At 36.9% G+C, this 22046-nt stretch overlaps 1 protein-coding gene across 2 annotated transcripts in view; it reads left to right on the top strand.

Moving 5' to 3' along the window:
- The first annotated feature begins 4815 nt into the window (after window positions 1–4815).
- The window catches only part of LOC131432868 (U4/U6.U5 small nuclear ribonucleoprotein 27 kDa protein), a 61777-nt gene continuing 44546 nt past the window's right edge, over window positions 4816–22046 (top strand). The window contains exons 1-3 of one of the 2 annotated variants that reach the window (XM_058599430.1): window positions 4816–4846; window positions 5339–5488; window positions 5549–5630. In XM_058599430.1, coding sequence (XP_058455413.1) covers window positions 5560–5630 — 71 coding nt within the window. In that variant the 5' untranslated portion in view covers window positions 4816–4846; window positions 5339–5488; window positions 5549–5559. Of the gene's footprint in view, window positions 4847–5334; window positions 5489–5548; window positions 5631–22046 lie in introns of those variants that run through there. The other variant, XM_058599429.1, reaches the window with a different exon arrangement.

A 22046-nucleotide genomic window follows, 5' to 3' on the forward strand; every position in this document is an offset into this window, starting at 1 on the left:
ATTTGTGAAAAACAATTTGAAAAATCTGCATTTTTTATGAAATATTCATAAAAATCTGTGAATTTTGATTAAATCTGTATTCTGTGACATAGAATCTGTGGGACCAAATAGGCAAAAATATGTATCTGTGGTTTTGCATAAAAAATCTGTGAAAATGGTAACTCTGCTGTCAACCTCATCCTCTTTTTTATTTTGACGTGTTGGTGTTGGAAAAAGACTATACACGCTTAAAAATAGTTACTCAAAAATGAGTAATATCTCATTCATCTACAGAAAAAGTGGAACGACTCTAATTTAGAGTAACTCCGAAGTTACTCAAATTTGAGTTCTTCCACTGGAAACGATATTTGGGTAAAATCTACTCATTTACTGAGTAATACTTTATTTGTACATGTATCAGAAATAGAGTAACTATCACTCAAATTTTCAGTGAACTTTTATTTCATATATACCAAATTTGCAAAAACATTGCTCCTCTTCTGAGTGTATATTAAAATATTAAGTTGAGTGTATATTAAAATATTAAGTAATTGAACTCAATACTATATCAAGTGGTGGTCGCTTGGAGTAGTGTGTCAATCGCAAATTAACATCCATGTCAGTTATGCTCAGGCACCAATCATACACTTATTCCTCATAAATGACATTTGAGCATATTCGGTTCCATTCTAAAGCACAACACGGAGTTTATCATTCCGGTTTTTGCAGACACAACACCGTTTGTGTTGAGCGACTCACCCTCGAAATACGCGATCTCACTAACAAAAAATACAACCTGTTGCTACAAATGGTTATTACAACTTTTAGACTGATCTTGCGAATAGTAACAAAAAACGAGTTCTTGCGTTCAACTCATATTTAGAGTAGAAGTTACTCAATATCATTGATGATAACTACTCAATTTTTGACGTTTCCATGTATCATTTGAAAATGAGTAACTAGTACTCAAACTCTGAGTAACTTTTTCTAAGCGTGAAAGCTACACGCTCATTCAATGTTACTCTCAAGTGAGTAACTTCTACTCACTTTTGTTCATTTAGTGCAAATGTCAAAAAGTGAGTAATCTTGATTTAGAAGACTGAGTAACTTTTACTCAGTTTCTAAATTGACAACAAGTTTTACTGACAGAGCTTTGAAAACGTTCTGTGAAAATATACGTTCAATGATTTTTGTAGAAAGGAAATTTGAAAAAAAATGGAGCAGGTTGGAGCCGTGGTAGATGAAGAAGTCTATCGAAAATTAAAAGGTAATATTGTTATACCTCCTAATCCTAATAATGATTGAAGTTTTTCGATGCCACATTTGTGCAACCTTCGTTCCAGGATACGTGAGAGAGAAACATTTCCAACTTTATATGGAAAAACTACAAAATGTAAATCGAGATAATATTTAAAAAATGTTGCATTGTTTTTAATTTACACGTAGTTTTGATTAAAATAAAGAATTCTTTAGAAAATTCGAATGATATTGTGTAATATTTACTCACTCGAGCTAATTATCCCATTTATAGAACTGAGTAAATGTTACTCAGAATTTGACAACTACCATATTTACTCTAAAGTGAGTAAACAAGCTATACTCACTACAGAGTAGTTCCACTTTTAACGAAAGTGAGTGAAATTGTACTCACTTTAGAGTAACATTGAACGAGCGTGTATGGGTGGTCTATAATATAACGGCCGTTCTATTTTTTCTATAAGGGCATGTTCAGGAGTGTTCTAGTTCTAGATGCATAATTGATGTCAGTTTTAAAATTTAAATCTAGAATTTATAACAAAATACACTGCAGCTCCAGCAGCGTTTTATCTTAGTTTCAAATATAGAAAAAATAGAACGGCAGCGTATACCAGTTTTAAATTTGACAGTTGGACTGTTCCAATAAATAAAACCAAAACGGCTTGCTGGGGATACGTTTTGTTTCAGTTTCAGTTATATTATAGACCACCCATATGAATCTGGCCGCTGCTGAATTTGCTCTAAGGCTGTGAACCATTTCGCAGTTAATTTTAACTTTTGGTCTAGGACAGGACCAGACAACTGGCTTCTTTTTCCAGAAAAATATTTCTCTTTTTATTCCGGTTGCTCCCTGCTGTAAATAATAAATGCCTCGCGATCACTGTTGCCAGTGGAGATAATTATTCATTCTGAAAACTTTCTCCCCATATAACATGCGATTATTTATCAGTTGAAAACACTTAGACAAATGTTATATCGGTCAAAAATATAGCTCTGGATTCATTTTGATCAGATGTTTGTTTTGAAGAAAACGTTTAGTTGAAACAGCTTAATTAAATTATCCTAAAGCACTCAATTTTGGGTAATTAATTTTTGCAGTTTTATTAACTGAAGTATTCAACATATCCTATTTGAGAAAAATAATTACATACAGAAGTACCCAGAAATTCGATGCTATTCTCAACCAACATAATCAATATTCTCGTCCATATCACACTCCGTGATTTCAGGCTTTCTCTTTGTAATATCCAGTAATTGTTAAATGTACTCGTATACTTTCCGCATTGACAGGACTTAAAAACAAATTGAACTTAAATCCTATTGAAATAATTAATTTTTAAAAGATGATCCGAAAAATAAAATATCCAGCTACATTGCAGTTTGGCCCTTTTGTAGTGGGACTATCGAATGGTCAGGTTTAGTCCAATCCACGTGCGAATGTGTTGGTGTGGCTATTCTTAGCTGTTGAAAGGTTAATGCTAGTGTGAGTATGTCGAAATAACCCAGTGAATTTTGTCGAGCCGCATCGTGCCAATTATTGAAGACATATATGCAATAAAAAACACTGCAATGCCAAGAGAACAGTTGAGAAAGACATAAAATCGTTCATGAAACTCTATATCACACAATGGAACTGTCTTCTACTTGGTTTATTAGTTCATAGCTTACGAAATTCTATATACATTTTTCGCAGTGTATGATTATGAGTCAAAAATGTTTTACCTCAGTGTAAAATTGTACCCACAACAAACTTTGACTTCGGCTCGCACACATTCTAATTTCGTATATGAATAAATCTGCGCACTCTGCATCGGTGTGAGTAACAGAGACGTCAAATTGCTCAATTGTCCTACACGCTCGTTCAACGTTACTCTAAAGTGAGTACAATTTCACTCACTTTCGTTAAAAGTGGAACTACTCTATAGTGAGTGAAGCTTCTTTACTCACTTTTGAGTGAATACTGTAGTTGTCAAAATCTGAGTAACATTTACTCAGTGCTATAAATGGGAAAATTAGCTCGGGTGAGTAAATGTTAAACACTATCATTCGAATTATCTAAAGAATTCTTTATTATAATCGATACTGCGTGTTAAATAAAAAAAATGCAACATTTTTTAAATATTTTCTCAATTCCCTCATTTACATTTTGTAGTTTTTTCATAGAAAGTTGAAAATGTTCTCTAAATTCCCTCACGTATCCTGGAACGAAGATTGCACAAATGTGGCAACGAAAAACTTCAATCATTATAAGGATTAGGAGGTACAACAATATTACCTTTTAATTTTCGATAGTATTAATTTACCTTGGCTCCAACATGCTCCATTTTTTCAAATTTCCTTTCTTCAAAAATCATTGAACGTAAATTTTTACGCAACGTTTTCAAAGTCCTGTGAGTAAAACTTGTTGTCAATTTAGAAACTGAGTAAAAGTTACTCAGTCTTGTACATCAATATTACTCACTTTTTGACATTTGCACTAAATAAACAAAAGTGAGTACAAATAGCTCACTTGAGAGTAACATTGAATGAGCGTGTACGAATCTTCCATCTGCTGAACTTGCTCTTAGGGCATGTTCAGGAGTGTTCTAGTTCTAGATGCATAATTTATGACAGTTTTAAAATTTAAATTTAGAATTTATAACAAAATAAACTGGCAGCCCCAGCAGCGTATTATCTGTGTTTCAAATATAGGAAAAATAGAAAGGCAGCGTATAACAGTTTTAAATTTGACAGTAGAACTGTTCGAATAAATAAAACTAAAACGGCTTGCTGGGGATACGTTTGTTTTAGTTTCAGTTATATTATAGACCACCCATATGAATCTTGGCAGTTGCTGATTTTGCTCTTAGGGCAAGTTCAGGAATGTTCTAGTTCTAGATGAATAATTTATGTCAGTTTTAAATTTTAAATCTAGAAATAATAACAAAATAAACTGGCATCCCCAACAGCGTATTATCTGTGTTTCAAATATAGAAAAAATAGAACGGCAGCGTATACCAGTTTTAATTTTGACAGTGGAACTGTTCGAATAAATAAAACTAAAACGGCTTGCTGGGGATACGTTTGTTCCAGTTTTAATTATGGTATACACCACCCATATGAATCTTGCAGCTGCTGAAGTTGCTCTTAGAGAAACACATTTTTAAAGGGTGTCGATTTTTAGCAGTTTAATAATTCGACGTAAATATTTTAAAAGGACTTAAAACCAATTGACAGATTCTCTTTATCTACTTCTTCTTTTGATTTTATCTGCGTTATAATACGAATGTTCGTTACATATCTGGTCGAAAACTGAATATATCGACGTGAACATTTCATAAGGGCACATAAACCAATGAGAGATTCTCTTTGTTTACTTTCTCTTCTGTTAATAACACCTAAATTTTCACGTCCACTCAGCAAATTTGCATATAGAATGAAAGAAAATATCTCCAGCTTTGTAATAGTATCATACATGTAACGAACAATTGCGTAATAACGCAGATATAATCGAAAGAGAAAGTAAACAAAAAGAATCTGTCAATTGTTTTAAGGTCCTTTTGAAATGTTCAAGCCGATATTGGCTTTTATTGAAGACGAATATTTTTTAAGTAAACGTGAAAGTTATGGAGTTACCCAATTAGAAAAAAACGTTCAACGGTGGTCCTTCATTGGTCCAATATGTTGGATCATTGGTCCAATGAAAGTCCAATCAATCGTTCAAAGGGAGGCCAACACCGGACCTTCGTTTGCCGATTTTGAAACAGACCGTTGGACCGAATGCCATTTTTTTCGTTCAACAAACCCGGCAGACAGAGGTCCATTGTTGAGCCATTTTTAACATGAGGAGTTGGAGCCCCGTTGGACTAGTTTTACTGCTGAATTTCTGAAGTTTCTTCCATTTATTTGTTTAAACTAACAATACATACCTGCACAATACTTTTACTTCACGTAGAATAACAACAAATTTTCTTTCTATGGTAAGGTAACACTTAATTTTCATTCTATTTTTGCAAGAGAAAAAACAACAACAAACCGTTCCAGCAAATTGAACGAATATTTCGTGCAATATATCGTTCAACAAGGGCTCAAAAATCAACACAATTGAACGGCCTGCTGAGAGGGTATTTACAGAAAGGAATATAAACAAAGTGAAACTTTTATTGATTTATGTGACCTTATGAAATGTTCACGTTGAATTCTCATTAGACTTTGCCGCTTCGCGGATAGAGTTAAGGCGTTGGTTATGTGAATTTGAACGTCGATTAATTTTGTAATAAAATTTTTAAAAAAATTTGCGAATATTATAATCTACGTTTTTTTATATTTGCAGATTTTTGAAAAATGCCGTCTCCTAGAAGAAAAACACATTCTGGAAAACGCAGAGATCGAGAACGGAACCGATCGGTTGGCAAGTAAGTGTGATATAGAGAAATAAGTACACATCTTTAATTTTTGTAAACCTCAACATGTGATTGGGACATATCGTACGATAGAATATTTCAGGGGTTTCAAGCGTTTGCTTTTGCATACGAGATCCTATCGATACTTTGTACAACATGAAAGTTCTATAGCCGAGCAACGAACGTTATATTTAGTAACATTCGTAAGGATTATACGATATTCGCCTCAATTAAGTTTTGGAACCGAAATATGACATCAAATTAATAATATTCACGTGAAATGATTGTAGCAAATTTCCAAACATAGTATTCAGACAAAATATAGATATGTGTATGGTATACACAAGCAGATGCCGGTGTAAATTCGCATGATTATGAACATGAAATGAGCTGATTTAAAGAATCATCGCTTTACGTTTGTGAATCATTTGTTCGGAAGAAAGGATCTTTGCAATTTTTTGAGGCTTGTTAGTTTTATGAAACCCCAAGAAATAGGCGAAACGTTTCAGCAATTGGTCGAACTGGCCGAATTTGTGGATTTTCACCTTGATAAAACCAAAATTTACGACAAGCAAAAGTTTTCTTCTGTGGACAAAATTTCGATTTTATTCTCTCCGCTCGAGTGGTACAGGTATGTTATTGCATTTCCCCATTCTAATGCGGAAACCGGAAGAAGATTTTCGCACTCAAAGATATTGATGTTCACAAATGTCTGTGATAAAAATCGCATTCCTAAAGCAAAAAATTGCACGACAGGCTTAGGAAACGAAGTTGGACAAGAAAAGAAACAAAAAAGATAAAATTAAAACGTTCATCTAGTGCTGGACCCGACGGGATTCTATCCGTGGCGATACGATTGTTATAATAGTTTGTTGGTTGAAAATGTTGGCTATCCAACATTTCCAATTGTTCTTTGCGTTATGGAATTTTTCCTAAAATATGAAAAAAACCCCTATACAAACAAACCCTATATAACCAAAAATAACTACTGTGGAGTTAGTAACCTACACTTCCTTCATCATACCTTCTTTACAAGCACAACTACAAGTAGATTTTATATCCACCTATTTCGCTGCTTAATGCGTTCGACCAAATCAATCTTCAAATAACAATCTCCAAGTTAAGTAGACGGATTTAACGGATCATTTTCGAATTTGCTTCGATCATATCTAACTGGTGAAAATAGGAGACTGTACAACAGGGCCGCTTTTACGCCACGGTCTTAGCTTAGCTTAGCGCTTTTACGCCATTAGTCTTAGTCCTGAACGGGACCCGCCGGGCAAAAAAAGGTCATTTAGTTAATTAGGAGCACACAAATAAATCTTGTCCCCGGGCCATTAATACGTAAAAGTGGTGCTGCTGTACAATTTCACCATTTGCTGTTACCTTTGGAGTTCCTCAAGGAAGTCATCTTGTACCGTTTATAATTTTACTGTATCTCAACGACCTAAATTTTTCGATCAAGTGTATGAAACTATCGTTCGTCGATCACTTTAAAATATTTCATATAATCAAATCTGCAGCAGACTCGGAGTTCCTACAAGACAGTTACATAATTTAACTAATTGGTGTAACATCAACAAAATGGTATTAAATGTCACTGAATGGTACGTCATCTCTTTTAGTAGCGAAAGTCTGTATTCAAGTTCGACTATAATATTTCACAAACTGTTCTCGAACGCAAACGATGCGTCTGTAAAGGACCTGGAGTTCTTTTGGATTCCAAGTTAAATTTTAAGGAGCACATAGTGTACTATCTCCAAAACCTCTAAGCTATTAGGATTTATTTCCCGCATTACTAAAAATTTCTCTGATGTACATTGCTTGTAAGCTCTGTATTGCGCTGTTATCCGGTCACCTAATTACCAAAACGATATACAACGCATTTTTTCCGATTCGCTCTTTGACGTCTTCCATGGAGATATCCTTCAAACTTACCGAATTATCATGACCGCTGCGAACTGATTGGTCTCGATTTATGATCTCTCCGTCGCGATGTTTGTAAGGCTATTTTTGCAATTGTTATAATTAGACATTCGACGTCGTAATCTTCGATCCTTTTTAGTGTCGTCTCGTCCTCATGTGCACCTCGTGCACTGCTCAACCATTTGAATTGAAGGAATGAACTGCGTCCCCAACCCCAACAAAATTCGCTTTTTTTGCAATCTTTATTTATTCGATGAAAGCAGGTTGAATCGCACTGAAATTACGTTTATTTACACGCATCTCATATACATCAGACATAAAATTTCAAGTATCTGTTGTTGCTGTGTTAGTGTCTTCTCCGTGCACATGAGTTACTGCACAAATTCAAGAAGAGAAAGAATTACTTAGCTCAGCTATAAAATTTTTTTGTTTAATGAAAAATCCCATCCGAAAGTATATCGTTATCTCATTGTATTGAAAACCACAAGCGAACATCTCCAATCTTCAATCTTTAGTTTTCACTTACAACGAACTGTTGCATCTGCTATCATACCACATAAGCAGTACACAACTAGTCAATTTTGTCACGAGACGCCACTGATCCTTCTATTTCTTCGTATTTCCTATGTTAGAACTAGTGAAGGATATAACGAGCTCATTGCTAGCATGTGTCGCATATTTAAAAAATGTTTCAATTCTTTTCGAGTATAAAATTTTTAGATATGATTCTTAGAGTGCTGATGCACCAAATCATAAGATCGAATGTGCTACAATGTATGGCTGTGTTTCGTACAAAGTAACTTCTAGAAGGGCTTACAATGTATATTTATTTATTTATTTACAATCAACAGACACAATTTGGTCCTAATGATATAGACATTGTGTTGCAATGGGATCTGGTTTTTGAAGATAAGAATGTAGAAAGTGTGGTGGCTATTACAATCCCTCCCGTGGTTCGTGGGCTTGATGGTATTGCAAGCATCATCAGTGCAATCAATTAGAGTTATAATTCAATATAGACATACTAGCTGACACATCGAACTTCGTCTCGCCTAAAAATTTTTTGTTCGCAGTTATGTATTCGGATAGCAGAATTGTCAAGCGACTAAGTGGTTAACGTTTCTCTCCAATATTTTTTTGATTACTTAACCCACAATCAACGGAATTCGACACACATTCGCTTTAGTACAAAAAAAGAAACATCACCAAAAATTAATGTGAAAATGTGAAATACTTCTGTTAATTGAAAATAGAGCAAATGAACAAAGTGTATTTACAATTTGTATTTAACCCAAGTAACCAAAAGTTTGTAAAAAAAAAAATTGGCTGAAGCTATATACAAAGCATTCTGAACAGTCCGTTTTTGAGGAATTACCCCTACTTTAATGTTCACCCGACGTAACAGAACAAACTTTGGAGAGACGACGCTTCCATCTTACTAATTTGAGCATTCTTCTCAACACGGATGGCTTTTATCGTATCAAAAAACGCTCTCTAGCTACTCATCACACGATTCAGTCAGCGCCATCAAACGGAGACGGATATCATCTCAGCAACAAAAAACCGGCATGGTTCATTTAACATAGAATAGACACCAGTGCGAGAGCGAATTTCTTTCGATGACCCTTCTGAGCATTACGGGTTAGCACGCTGATGTGGGGATTCACTCTGAAGCAACAAACGGATGCTCATTCTCGTTCTGCGATCCGATTCTATACGGGCAGTGGATAATTGTGATAGAATCATTTTACTATTCTTTTATTCTAACTATGTGCATATAACCTTTGTCAAAGACATCATATTAACAAGATATCCAGCTCTCACATTTTCCGAACAAATTATTGGCAACATCCTTTTTTGCGAGCATGTCTCCCTCAGGCGAGTCCGCATCGAATCTCGTACATAGAAGTATGGGAGAGAAATGTCAAATTCGTGCGCGCCAAAATAGCAGCACTGTGCATCCATACATTTGACATGATATGTTGAATGTGCTGCCGTGCGATGGCATTGCTGAACTGAAGATTTATTTCACTCCAAGCTGACAGGGCCTGCCTTTGTATAAGTGGTGCCTACGAAAACGTGTGTGAAGGGGGTTTTGAAATATTGCACCCTAGTATGAGAATCATCAAGTTGAATCATCGATTCGATTTTCTGCGAAATTGTCATCTTGCGATTCTCTTGGTAAATCCTATATAGCGCCGATCATTGCAAAACTGTATCTATTTTTGTAAGGGCCGTGAAATACTCAGAGTATGAGATATGAGTATGAAGTAGAGAAATATCGAGCCGCTCTCTGCCAAATTATCGGCTATCACCAACACAGAATATGAAATAGTCTCAATCGATTTGGAATATTGATATCTAATTGTTACTTATTATGTGCGCTTCGTGTAATCTAATTCATTCGAAAGCACAATGCAAGAAAATTCTCTTAGTTTGGCGCTTAGTTTGAGCGCTTCTACAGCACAATCTTTTCATTGATTCACAATGACCAATATTATTAATTTGACTTCATTACACACAATCCATCAACTGGTGAACGATATCAGAACTTTTTCTTCTACCTACAGCGGTATTTCTAGAACAGTCATTTGGATTCTGCCAGTCATTTGTGTCGTTTTCGCATGATGCCTAACCTAACCCAGTTTCAACCCTAACTGCTGTCAAATCATTTATTTGAAACCAGTTTGAACCTAGTTTCAACGTAATTGAACTGAAAATCGAGTCAGTTTCGAGACTGATTTTTATATCGGGTTTGCTCACAACCCCGTTGTTAAGTGCGAACCCAATTTTCGTGAAAAGTGTTTACTTGATTAAACTACCCTGAGTCAGTTTCAGTTTTACCAAGTGAAAACGACATTAGTAAGCAATAATTGTGATACCCAATTAAACACGTGGCTCGAAATGAAGAATCACATAGATCAAGTATGCATGTGAAATATCCACACAAAACAACTCTTTGCGCGCCAAACAATTTTTTCAACGATCTATTCTTTCCTTCGACGGCCAAACACTTATGCAATTCATTGCGCGCCAAACATCAATCGTAGATCTAACAATCTTTGGCGACTTTTTCAGTGGAAAATTCCATTGTCCATACAAACGACTTCTTGTTTTGGATCACTGGGAGTGCGATGTGGTGTCCTGGTGCTGCTCTCAAAAAAGTATGATTTCAATGTGTTGTTTGATACGCATAGCTAAAAATTTGGTTGAAATAGTTATTTTGAGTGATAGTGCAGGTGTGACAAGTATTTGTTTAGTAGTGAGAGTGCTATTGATTGAATAATATTGCTCCGCGAAACAAAAGATGCTCAGACGGCTCAGACGAAGTGAATTTGCCGCCCCAAAATTCAACGATATTAACCTGTTAACCGATCGAAGCGCCGTCGGTGTTGTCGGATTTCTATGACATGTGTGAAAGTTTACAAGTCGATCGTGTCATTCAGAGTGAAGGTCTAGGGTTTGTTCTGTAAAGGGCCCATTCGCGAGTGTTTTTATTTTATTCTTTCAGTGGTGGTGTTTCATCTCGCGTTGCTGACAGCAGAGCGAGCAGGAGAAAAGGGAAGCATGTTAAAAGGTATATTTGAGCCATCGGAGATTGATACGACTGTAGGTGAGCGTAATGACTGCGGTTTGTGTGTCCGGCCAAATAAAGCTGAGCCTTATATGGTACAATGCGAGAAATGTGAGGTTTGGTATAATTTTTCGTGTGCAGATGTTAACTGTGACACGATTCAAGATACATCGTATACCTGTGTAAATTGCAATACAAGTGTTCCGCTTCGTCTTGGTTCCAAAAAATAATAGATCTAGCACAAGTAGTGCGAGTCAAGCACGAGCCGCGCTAGAGCTACAACGATTGGAAGAGAAAATGCAACTTCAGAAGCAGCGTCAGCAGGAACGACTCATGAAAGAAAAAGTGCTATTGGACAGGGCTTTGAAGGAGCAGTTGGAATTGGATAAGACGTACATGGATAAGAAATATGAACTCTTAAATCAACAGAATGCGGAAATTCTAAGTCTGAAAAGTGATCGTAGTAACCGAACGTACAGTAGGGTGAAAGAGTGGGTTAAAAAGTCGAGACGAGCAACAAGCGGTATCGGTTTGGGCGCCGTTGAAAAGACGTCCGAAGTTCATGATTTAAATTCTGCTCAACTCCTTGCTGCGATTCCGGTCGATGAGATAGACACGAAGGTTACATCAACACCGTTGATTAAGCAACATATTTCAACGCACAAGGATGTCGTTTCTGTACTGCAGATAGCAGAAAGTGGTGCCGAGGTGAGCTCACCACAGAAGCTTATTCTCCCGAACTTTCCACGAGTAAGCGTTCAAAAGTTTATTGATTTACTTAGCGAATCTGATCCTGTTAACCCCACATCAATCGTTGGACCTAAATTAGTACAAAGTATATCTTACGAAGAATGGCGAAAAAAAGTGAGTGAACAGCAATGCCAGAAGGAAACCGAGTTTGGATGAACCCGGGAATTCGAGCTAATGAATCTGATGAAGCGTATGGAAATTCAGTATGTTGAGGCGCTGCAAGAGCAGCGTCGAAGACAGAATGATTTGCAAATTCGGGCACAGATTAAGCAAACAGAGCGAGACGATGAGCTCAAACGTCTACGTGAGTTAGAACTCGAACTAAGAGAACAATTAGCGACAAATAGGTCATGCAATAATCAACCGACGACTTATCCTTGTAATGATGCAGAGGAAGTACGAAGCGCGTAAAATCGACAATCGGGTGTATTGACTAAAAGCCAACAGCGTGCTAGTAATATTGAAGATCCGTTTGAAAGTAATTCGATCGATCATGAAAGTACGCTATCTAACGCTAGTTTGCCTGGGTCACAGAAAAAGTGATATAACGAGAATGGGAATGTACAGGTGGATTCAAAATAGCCTATTTGATAATAGAAATTTTTTGCAAATAAACGGTGATTCATATCCTTCCAATGATTCAATTTATCAGATAAGTAATGAATATCCATATAGATTTACCGTTGGTTCAAGAAACGCAACCAACCTGAATGAAACAAAAATAATGCCTGACGAAATGGTTGGTTTTCGTACAACTGCGATATTGCAACAAACCCACTGATGAACTACGCACGACCAGTACCCCACAGTAGTCCGACGTCTCAATAAAAAGCAACGAGACAAGTCGTCTTGAAAGACGCGCATTTAAAAGCATTGGGAATGGTTTCATACTTGTCTAACCCTATTCTGCTTCAGGAACTCGTAGAAAAGCTTCCTTCGACCGTAAAATTTAATTGGGCGCTGTATCATTACATGGCCAAAATAGCTTTCGATACTGTAGATATTACAAGTTGTACTGGGATTCAAACCAAATGCTGACACCGGAATTGAGACGAAAGACAGAAGTGATTAACTTAGAGGTGATAAAGATTTCCAGGATGATGAAGTACGAAATGATAAGAGAGTAAAGAAACGTAAGACTTGTCCAATTTGTAAATTTGTTGGACACCAAACTGGCCATTGCAAAAAAGAGCTTTGCTTGGATGATCGCTGAAATAGCGTGAAGCAGCATAGAAACGTTAGTTTCATTTGGTCTGGCGGTACAAAACCTGTGCGCGCATTTAAAAGCATTGGGAATGGTTTCACAATTGTCTAACCCTATTCTGCTTCAGGAACTCGTAGAAAAGCTTCTATGGGGCAAGGAAAAGATGTTCGTAAATGCTCACACCGGAATCGAGACGAAAGACACAAATGATGAGCTTAGAGGTGATGAAGATTTCCAGGATGATGAAGTACGAAATGATACGAGAGTAGAGGAACGCAAGACTTGTCCAATTTGTTGGACACCAAACTGGCCATTGCAAAAAATTCAAAGAGCTTTGCTTGTATGAATTAGGGTGAAGCAGCATAGATTGTGTTGATGATGCCTAAATCCGCACAAACGTTGGCTATGTAAAGGATACATTTGTGGAATAAATGGTTGTCCAAGACGTCACCAACGCCTCCTGCATTACGATCAACCGTTGCCGGAACGTGGAACAAATCAATTATCGACAATCAACATCCATCGACAACCAACATCAGCGACTCTGTTTCGTATTCTCCCTGTTACACTTTATGGAACGGCAGATAAGATAGTTACATACGCCTTTCTGGTTGATGGCTCATCCGTTACGTTGATAGACCAGGCAATTGCAGATGTTATTGGAGTGGAAGAAAGTACAGAATCACTGTGTATCCAGTGGACTGGAGGAATTAATAAAACTATATTAGGTACACGTGTCTCAAGGCTGAAAATTTCCGGGAATAATGGCACAAACCAGTTTAATGTATCAGACGTCGATACGGTCGCAAGTCTTGACTTACCAACACAAACGTTACAAATTTCTGAGATGCAGGAACGTTTTGGTCATCTACGAAAGTTACCAATACAAATTTTCACATCAGCGTGTCCTGGTATTTTGATAGGTCTAAACGATTCACATTTGTTAGCGTCATTAAAGTTACGAGAAGGTCGCGAAAAATTGCCATGAAGACTAGAATTGGTTGGGCCATCTGCGGAAATACACAACAAGGAAATCCACAACTCCAGCATAGACAAATGCATATCTGCGATCCTGCATCAGACGCGAGTTTGCATGAGTATGTAGGAGAGTTCTTTTCTATAGAAAGTCTCGGAGTAACAGTGGCGCCAAAAGTAGAAGGTACAGATGTTAAACAAGCTCGTAAAATTCTAGAAACGACGACTATTCGCACATCATGTGGAAAATTCGAAAATGGACTTTTGTGGAAACGTGAAAACGTTTCATTTCTCAGTAGCCGTATGATGGCAGAGACGACTAATCAAAGACCCAGAGTTATACGACAATGTAAAAATGCAGATTGCAGATTTTGAACGAAAGTAATATGCACACCGTGCTACGAGAGCAGAAATACTCAGCTTCTCGTCAAACCGGATCTGGTATTTACCTCTTGGTATAGTGCTCAATCCCAGAAAACCTGGAAGAGTAAAAGTCATTTGAGATGCGGCTGCAAAAGTCGATGGAATATCTTTAAATACGATGCTGTTAAAAGGTCCAGATTTGTTGACACCGTTATCTGTCTTATTTCAATACCGCGAAAGAGCTGTGGCAATATGCGGGGACATTCAAGAAATGTTCCATCAGATTATGATATGAGATGAGGACAAGAGCGCTCAACTATTTTTTTTATGGCGTAATTCTCCGGATCAACCCACGATTACAATGGTGACGGATGTAGCAATCTTCGGAGCGACTTGTTCTCCAGCGCAGTCTCAATTCTCAAAACCTAAATGCGACTGAAAACGAGGCCATTTATCCAAAAGCAGCCGCGGCCACAAAAAATAAACACTACGTTGATGATTATTTAGACAGTGTTGATACCGTGGATGAAGCTGTCGATATCGCTGTAGATGTTGCAAAGGTTCTCGCCAAAACTGGATTCCACATTCGTAACTGGAAGTCTAGCAGTACGGAGGTTTGGAAAGAATCGGTGAAACTAATATACCTTATGATAAAAAACCTGTTTTAATCCACCTAGTGGTGTAATGATGCCTTTCTCATATCAATCAAACTATCATATATAACACTGTGGTATTCTTCAAAATTATTTTTCTTCGATTCTTAAAAGAATAATCGAAATAGATTTGTTTGACCGTCTACTGATAAAAACTATCAATTGGAAAAGATTTGAGGTCGATTTGGAAAATTTTTTACGGTCTTTCGCTCTGTTCAGTGATAGTATAAAATTTTTAACACACTTTACCCTATATTTCCGGATCCGGAAGTCGGATCCTGATGAAATTCAGGAATTACGTATGGGACCACAGGACCTTTCATTTGAACCTAAGTTTGTGAAAATCGGTCGCGCCATCTATGAGAAAAGTTAGAACACATATTTTCATTTTTTTTGCGCATTTTACCCCATAAAGTTAGTGCAAAAAACGTTACATACACACATACGCACATACATACACACACACAAACACACATACACACAGACATTTTGCGTACTCAACGAACTGAGTCGAATGGTATATGACACTCGGTCCTCCGGGCCTCGGTTCAAACGTCGGTTTTCACAGTGATTGCATAACCTTTCTATATGAGAAAGACAAAAAAAAATTTTCTTCGATTCTTAAAAGAATAACCGAAATCGGTTTGTTTAACCGTCTACTGATAAAACCTCAAAAAGATTTGAGGTCGATTTAAAAATTTTTTTAAGGTTTTTCCCCATTTTCAGTGATGGTGTACAATTTTTAACACACTTTACCCTATATTTCCGGATCCGAAAGTCGGATCCGCATGAAATTCAGGAATAACGCATGGGACCACAGGACCTTTCATTTGAACCTAAGTTTGTGAAAATCGATCGCGCAATCTATGAGAAAAGTTAAAACACACATTTTCTTTTTTTTTTGCACATTTTACCCCATAACTCTCGAACCGGAAGTCGGATCCAAATAATATTCAGGAATTTTGTATGGGACCTCAAGATCTTTCATTTGAATCTAAGTTTGTGAAAATCGATTCAGCCATCTCTGAGAAAAGTTAGTGCACTTATTTTCACAATTTTTTGCACATTTTACCCCATAATTCCGGAACCGGAAGTCGGATCTAAATAATATTCAGGAATTTTGTATGGGACCACAAGGCCTTTCATTTGAATCTAAGTTTGTAAAAATCGGTTCAGCCATCTCCGAGAAAAGTTAGTGCGAAAACGTTACATACACACATACATTTTGCGTACTCGACGAACTGAGTCGAATGGTATATGACACTCGGCCCTCCGGGCCTCGGTTCAAAAGTCGGTTTTCACAGTGATTACATAACCTTTCTATATGAGAAAGGCAAAAAGAACCGGAATTTTCATTTTAAAATTCCCGCGCTTGTCCAATCGGTAAACTTTTATTCTCTCAACGTTGGCAACACTTTTGTACACATTCTGTCAAATTTTGACGCATATCGTACGATTAGTTTTTGTTTGGCGTATATTTTTTTTTTTTTAATTCAACTTTTTTATTTCGACGCAAACGTGCAAGTAGGCACTCTTTTTTAAATAGTAATCATTTTTTTAACATACCGTCGCGTAAACATGGAGAAGTGCGGAATTAGTAATTGTACTGTCTACGACAATCGCTATCTCTGGAAGTGTCACGGAAAGTGCAATCGGAAATTTCATGCAGTCTGCGCGGGAACACAGAGAAACCACGAAGAATTATTAAGGACCTTCATGGTACCTCTCTGTATTGACTGTCAGCAGGAATTTGCCGAAGAACTGCAAATGAAGAAACTTATTTCACTAACTTAGTGTCGTTTTGGTGAATACGACGCAAAACAAAGAACTCGCCGTCTTCAAGAAAAACAAGCTGAAAATGCTACTCGAAGGCGGAAACAAAGTAAACCACAGCAACAAATACGCAAGGAAAATATACCATTGAGCAACAAGTATAACAGCAAAAGCAATAATTCCGAAAATTCTTTGGCACCTACTAAACAAAAATTGTCTTCCGATAAGGAATTACTGGCAGCAGCACGAACTCAATTCTCTGCACCTCCAAGTGCTAGTATTGTCTCAACATCAAAAGGGCGAAACCAAAAACCCATATAGAAGTAATCCAGCAAAAAGTAATTTTAACAAACAACACTCGGAAAATAACACCACCGTACCATCGCCATCTACTCGTAATAACAATTAACAGTGCTAAGGACAGCCAATTTGAACTGGACCCTATGCGACCTCCAATTGTTCGTCTTACTGAATAGTCTACAACAGTCTACAACTCGCTTCTTGAAAGCTAGACTCCGTGACCCGAAAATTTTCAACATTTTTGAAGGACAAACAGCAATAAGCCTAAAAATGGTGCTCGCGTCTGAAGGACTTCCTACATCACCTGAACATCTCCAGCGTATCTTCAGTGAAGTGCATCATGAATATGGACTTAAACCGGACGAAGCCGTAGCAGACCTCGACGCATACCGAAATTATTTGTCCAGTGAGCGGACTCGTCACTTACAACAAGTACGCGACAGTACTAGTAAATTTTATCAGCCGATTTTTCGGAACAAATGACGCCCTTTCACGAAGGAATAGACACAGAAATTAGTAATGTAAGTATTCCAGGATTCTCAAAAACTTCTTCGCTTCATAGACAAAATGTGACTGAAATTTTGGTCTATTGCCCAAATTTCAACCGCATGAAAAGCCCGGCCTAAATGAAAAAAATTCATCAAAATTTAATAACCTCCTCTTTCGACGTAATCCTTGGAACTGAAAGCAGCTGGTAATGCGGACTTCATTTCTGACATTGAAAATGAATCAATCTTACTTCCAGTCGTAGGAGAAAACGAAACATTGCACTACTTTTTCGACAAAATTTCTAATTTTGGCCTACATCAAGTAAACTCCGTAAAAAAAATCAACAAAACGCTTATTTAGACCTTCTCTTCACAAATTGCACAGAAGACTTTTGTGTGAATGCATCAAGCCAGCCATTATGGAAAAATGAAGCATTTCACACCGCAATTCATTATTTTTTCACAATGCATCCCTTCCCTACGACTTGGAGTATCAGGAAGTGCCGGAATACAATATCAAATTGTAAACAATTGGAGTCTACATTTGCTTGACGAAATAAATAAATAAATATAAATATAACACATATCGAAAAAAATAATAGAAAAAATTCTTTATAATAACGCATGCGCTATCCAAAATAATAAACATTTCAACTGTTGTTGTTTACAAATCAGTTTACAAATATTCTGTTAACAATATTATTCCTTGTATCTAAAATCCTGAATCGTGATTTTTCAATAGTCTAAAATTATTAGGTTAATCGCTTGGTGGATGTTAGTTCCATCAGCACCCAATAAATTAAAATATGAAGAACGTAGAGTAGTTTCCAATTTTTGTCTAATATGTCAATTATGGTGTTGTTTAAGTGAAATTAAATTTATCCTCTGGGGCATCAGAGGTGGAATCACGTACGGTGATCAAGCGGTGATCACCAGAAATTTAGAAATCACAGAAGGTGATCGTGTATCACCAGTATGGTGATTGGGTAATGGGGTCATAATTTTTTTATAATATTACTAAGGAAATAAAGTTTTCCAACAAAACCTTTTTCTATTCAAACTAATTTATTTCAGTGTCTTTTCATCGTAAACTAAACGTAAACATCCTCATTATTATCAGTCATGCAGAGATTCACACTGAAAATGCTGATATTCAATATGGTTTGTGATGTATTGAAAATCAATTTAAATCTGATCTTAATATGCCACTCTGTGATTAAAAACAATTATAATGACAGTAATATAAATTCAATCACAAAGCATGTTTCATGCAGGGTAAATTACAGGTACATTTTTCATGCAGGTTTAAAAAATATGTCGCTATTTACTTGCATTTCATACATAGAAGTAACAGGAGCGGAGAACTTGGCTAGAGCGAACACAAACAAGCGTTCAAACCAGCCCGGTGGAAGAGTATTGTAGCTAGTGCTATCGTAGCCGACAGGCTTCTCAGTAGAGGGCTGGTTCAAGTGCTGCGCAAAACTTTGAACTCTTGTTACTTCTATAAACCAAATTCATGCTAAGTAGCGTTTAATGAGGTTAATAAAATTATAGGTTACTTAGACCATCAGATTTAATCAACCCTAGAATTAAAACAAAGTCTTTTGTCTCTATAATCAATATTCAGAATGTATTGTTTTTTTGCTGTATTTGCATCGCATATTGCTATTGCGTACTGGACTTCCGACATCTGAATATCATCATCTGCTAGTGCAAATCGCTGCATGGCTGATAATCGTGGGAATGATAATTCATGATCATGTGTGTATTTAAAGAATATTACTGTAGTGATATTGAAAGGAAAGAAATTTTCCGCATACTCAGCGGAGATATTTGACTAGGTTATAATTGTGCAGCACTGACCAGCAGTCAGCACCCAATTTTTTTTTCCATAAATACGTTTATTTCTTAAGGCAATTTACATAAGTTTTTTTTCGCCGTAGCATCACTTTTACATAAAATTCTTATCCTAATATAATACTAATATAGTCACAACGGTTTGAGTTTAATGAAACATATTCCTCTTATTTTTTAAAGGGTCTACCACGTTTGGCATAAAGCCGTTTAGCATAATACCGTTTGGCATAACGACATTTGGCATAATGGTTATTTGGCATAATGGTTATTTGGAATAATGGTTATTTGGCATAATGGTCATTTGGCATAACAGTCATTTGGCATAACAGTCATTTGGCATAACAGATGAACATGCTGCTTAATAGAAATTGTTCTAATTTACTGCAATTGTGCAAGGTCTAATGCGACTACGCCTCATCGTTTTAATGACCTGCTGTCCGACCTCGCTGCCGCTCGTTCGGACTTAACTAAGGGATAGCTCCTAGCTTTGGGTAATCCGGGCAAACGCCCGCAACTAGACAGAGGTGATTTCTGCGGGGTCGCTGCCCCCCCGCAGTGGCCGGCGCTTCCGACGGCGCACTCGCGGCCTTCGGCCGTCTCGACCTGAATCATCTATGACGAACAGAATATTGTTCTAGCACTAAGTGAGTTGCTTGTATAAAATGATAGTGTGCTATTAACTACAGAATTTTAAATATAAAAAAATATGTAATAATGCTATTTCACCTAATATTATCGAACTATTTGGACCGAATATAAAATTCACATATTTCGTTCGAGTTTTCTTTGCACAACATAACTCGATCGAAACGCAAACGAAAATTTACAAATCCAATTATTATTATGACAAATGGCATTATGACAAATGACCATTATGCCAAAAGACCATTATGCCAAATAACCGTTATGCCAAATAACCATTATGCCAAATAGCGTTATGCCAAACGGTATTATGCCAAATGACCTTATGCCAAACGGGCCGCCCCCTTTTTTAAATATCATATTAGGTATCTCGTTATTTATTAATAAATCTACTTACGAATTTTATTTGAACCAACCGATTAACTGCTATAAATTATAAAATAAGTTAAAATTTTTATACATTTTGTTGTTGATTTCGTAACCTATTTTGAGTTTGTTTTTATCAGCATATCATTTTATTAAAATTTTGCTATTGGATATTAGTTCATCCGGGACGCGGTAGGAGTCAGAACTAATCCTCAAAAGGGTCAATTATTAAATTGAAACTTCAATTGTCTTTATGGAATGATAAATAAGTATCATGTAAGAAAGGTCACGACAAGCAAGAATGTCTCGAACTGGGACATGGGATAGTCTACCTTGGGTACGCAAGGAATTTAATAGTTGAGATCTGACATCACGATACTCCACGTATGTCCAAACGACATGATCAATATAGCCTTCGCCACAAGCACAATGATTAGTTTCGGAAAGTCCAATTCGAAGAAGGTGTGCATCTAACGTGTAGTGATTGGACATGAGTCTGGACATCACACGAATGAAATCCCCACTCACATCCAGTCCCTTGAACCATGCCTTTGTCGATATTTTAGGAATAATTGAGTACATCCACCGTCCCAGATCATCTCTATCCCAAGAAGCTTGTCAACTGGCAAGTGTTCTTTGGCGAGTCGCGCTATAGAATTCGTTGAAAACAATCGGTCGTTCATAAGTTTCATCTTCAATAGCACCACGTTTGGCAAAACTATCGGCTCTTTCATTGCCTGGAATGGAGCAATGAGCCGGGACCCAAACTATTGTGATTTGATAATAATTATTCAATATGTCATTCAGACACTGTTTTATTTTGCCCAAGAAAAACGGTTCATTTTTGCCAGCAGCGTTTGAGTGAATGGCTTCAATTGCACACAGACTATCTATGAAGAGAAAATAATGGTTTGGAGATAATGTGACGATTACACTCAAACTATAATGAACTGCAGCTAACTCTGCTATATAAACAGATGCAGGTTCTTGAAGCCAAAATGAAGCCGAAACATTATTGTTGAATATACCAAACCAAGTAGCCTCTTCAATTCGTGAACCGTCCGTGAAAAACATTTTCTCATAGTCAATATGCCTGAACTTACTTGAAAATATTTTTGGGATTTCCTTCGAGCGTAGGTGTTCCGGGATTCCACGCACTTCGCGCTGCATAGATGTGTCGAAAAATAAAGTTGAGTTAGGGACATTTAGGAGGCTGTTACGGATAGGAATATATCTTGAAGGGTTGATTTCCTGTGACATATGGTTAAAGTATACTGTCATGAATCTTGTTTGAAATTGAAGCTCAACTAATTTTTCGAAGTTACTAATAACCAGGGGTTTCAGTACCTCACATCTTATTAGCATTCGCAATGAAAGCTCCCAAAAACGATCTTTCAATGGAAGAACTCCCGCCAGAACTTATTGTATGTGTCGAGTGCATGCAGCCTAAAGCAATTCGCAAACAACGATACTGAATTCGCTCAAGTTTGATCATATGAAAGTTGGCAGCGGAACGAAAGCAAACGCATCCATATTCTATCACTGAAAGTATCGTTG

Source organism: Malaya genurostris, chromosome 2, assembly GCF_030247185.1.
Source record: "Malaya genurostris strain Urasoe2022 chromosome 2, Malgen_1.1, whole genome shotgun sequence".
Lineage (NCBI taxonomy): Eukaryota > Metazoa > Arthropoda > Insecta > Diptera > Culicidae > Malaya > Malaya genurostris.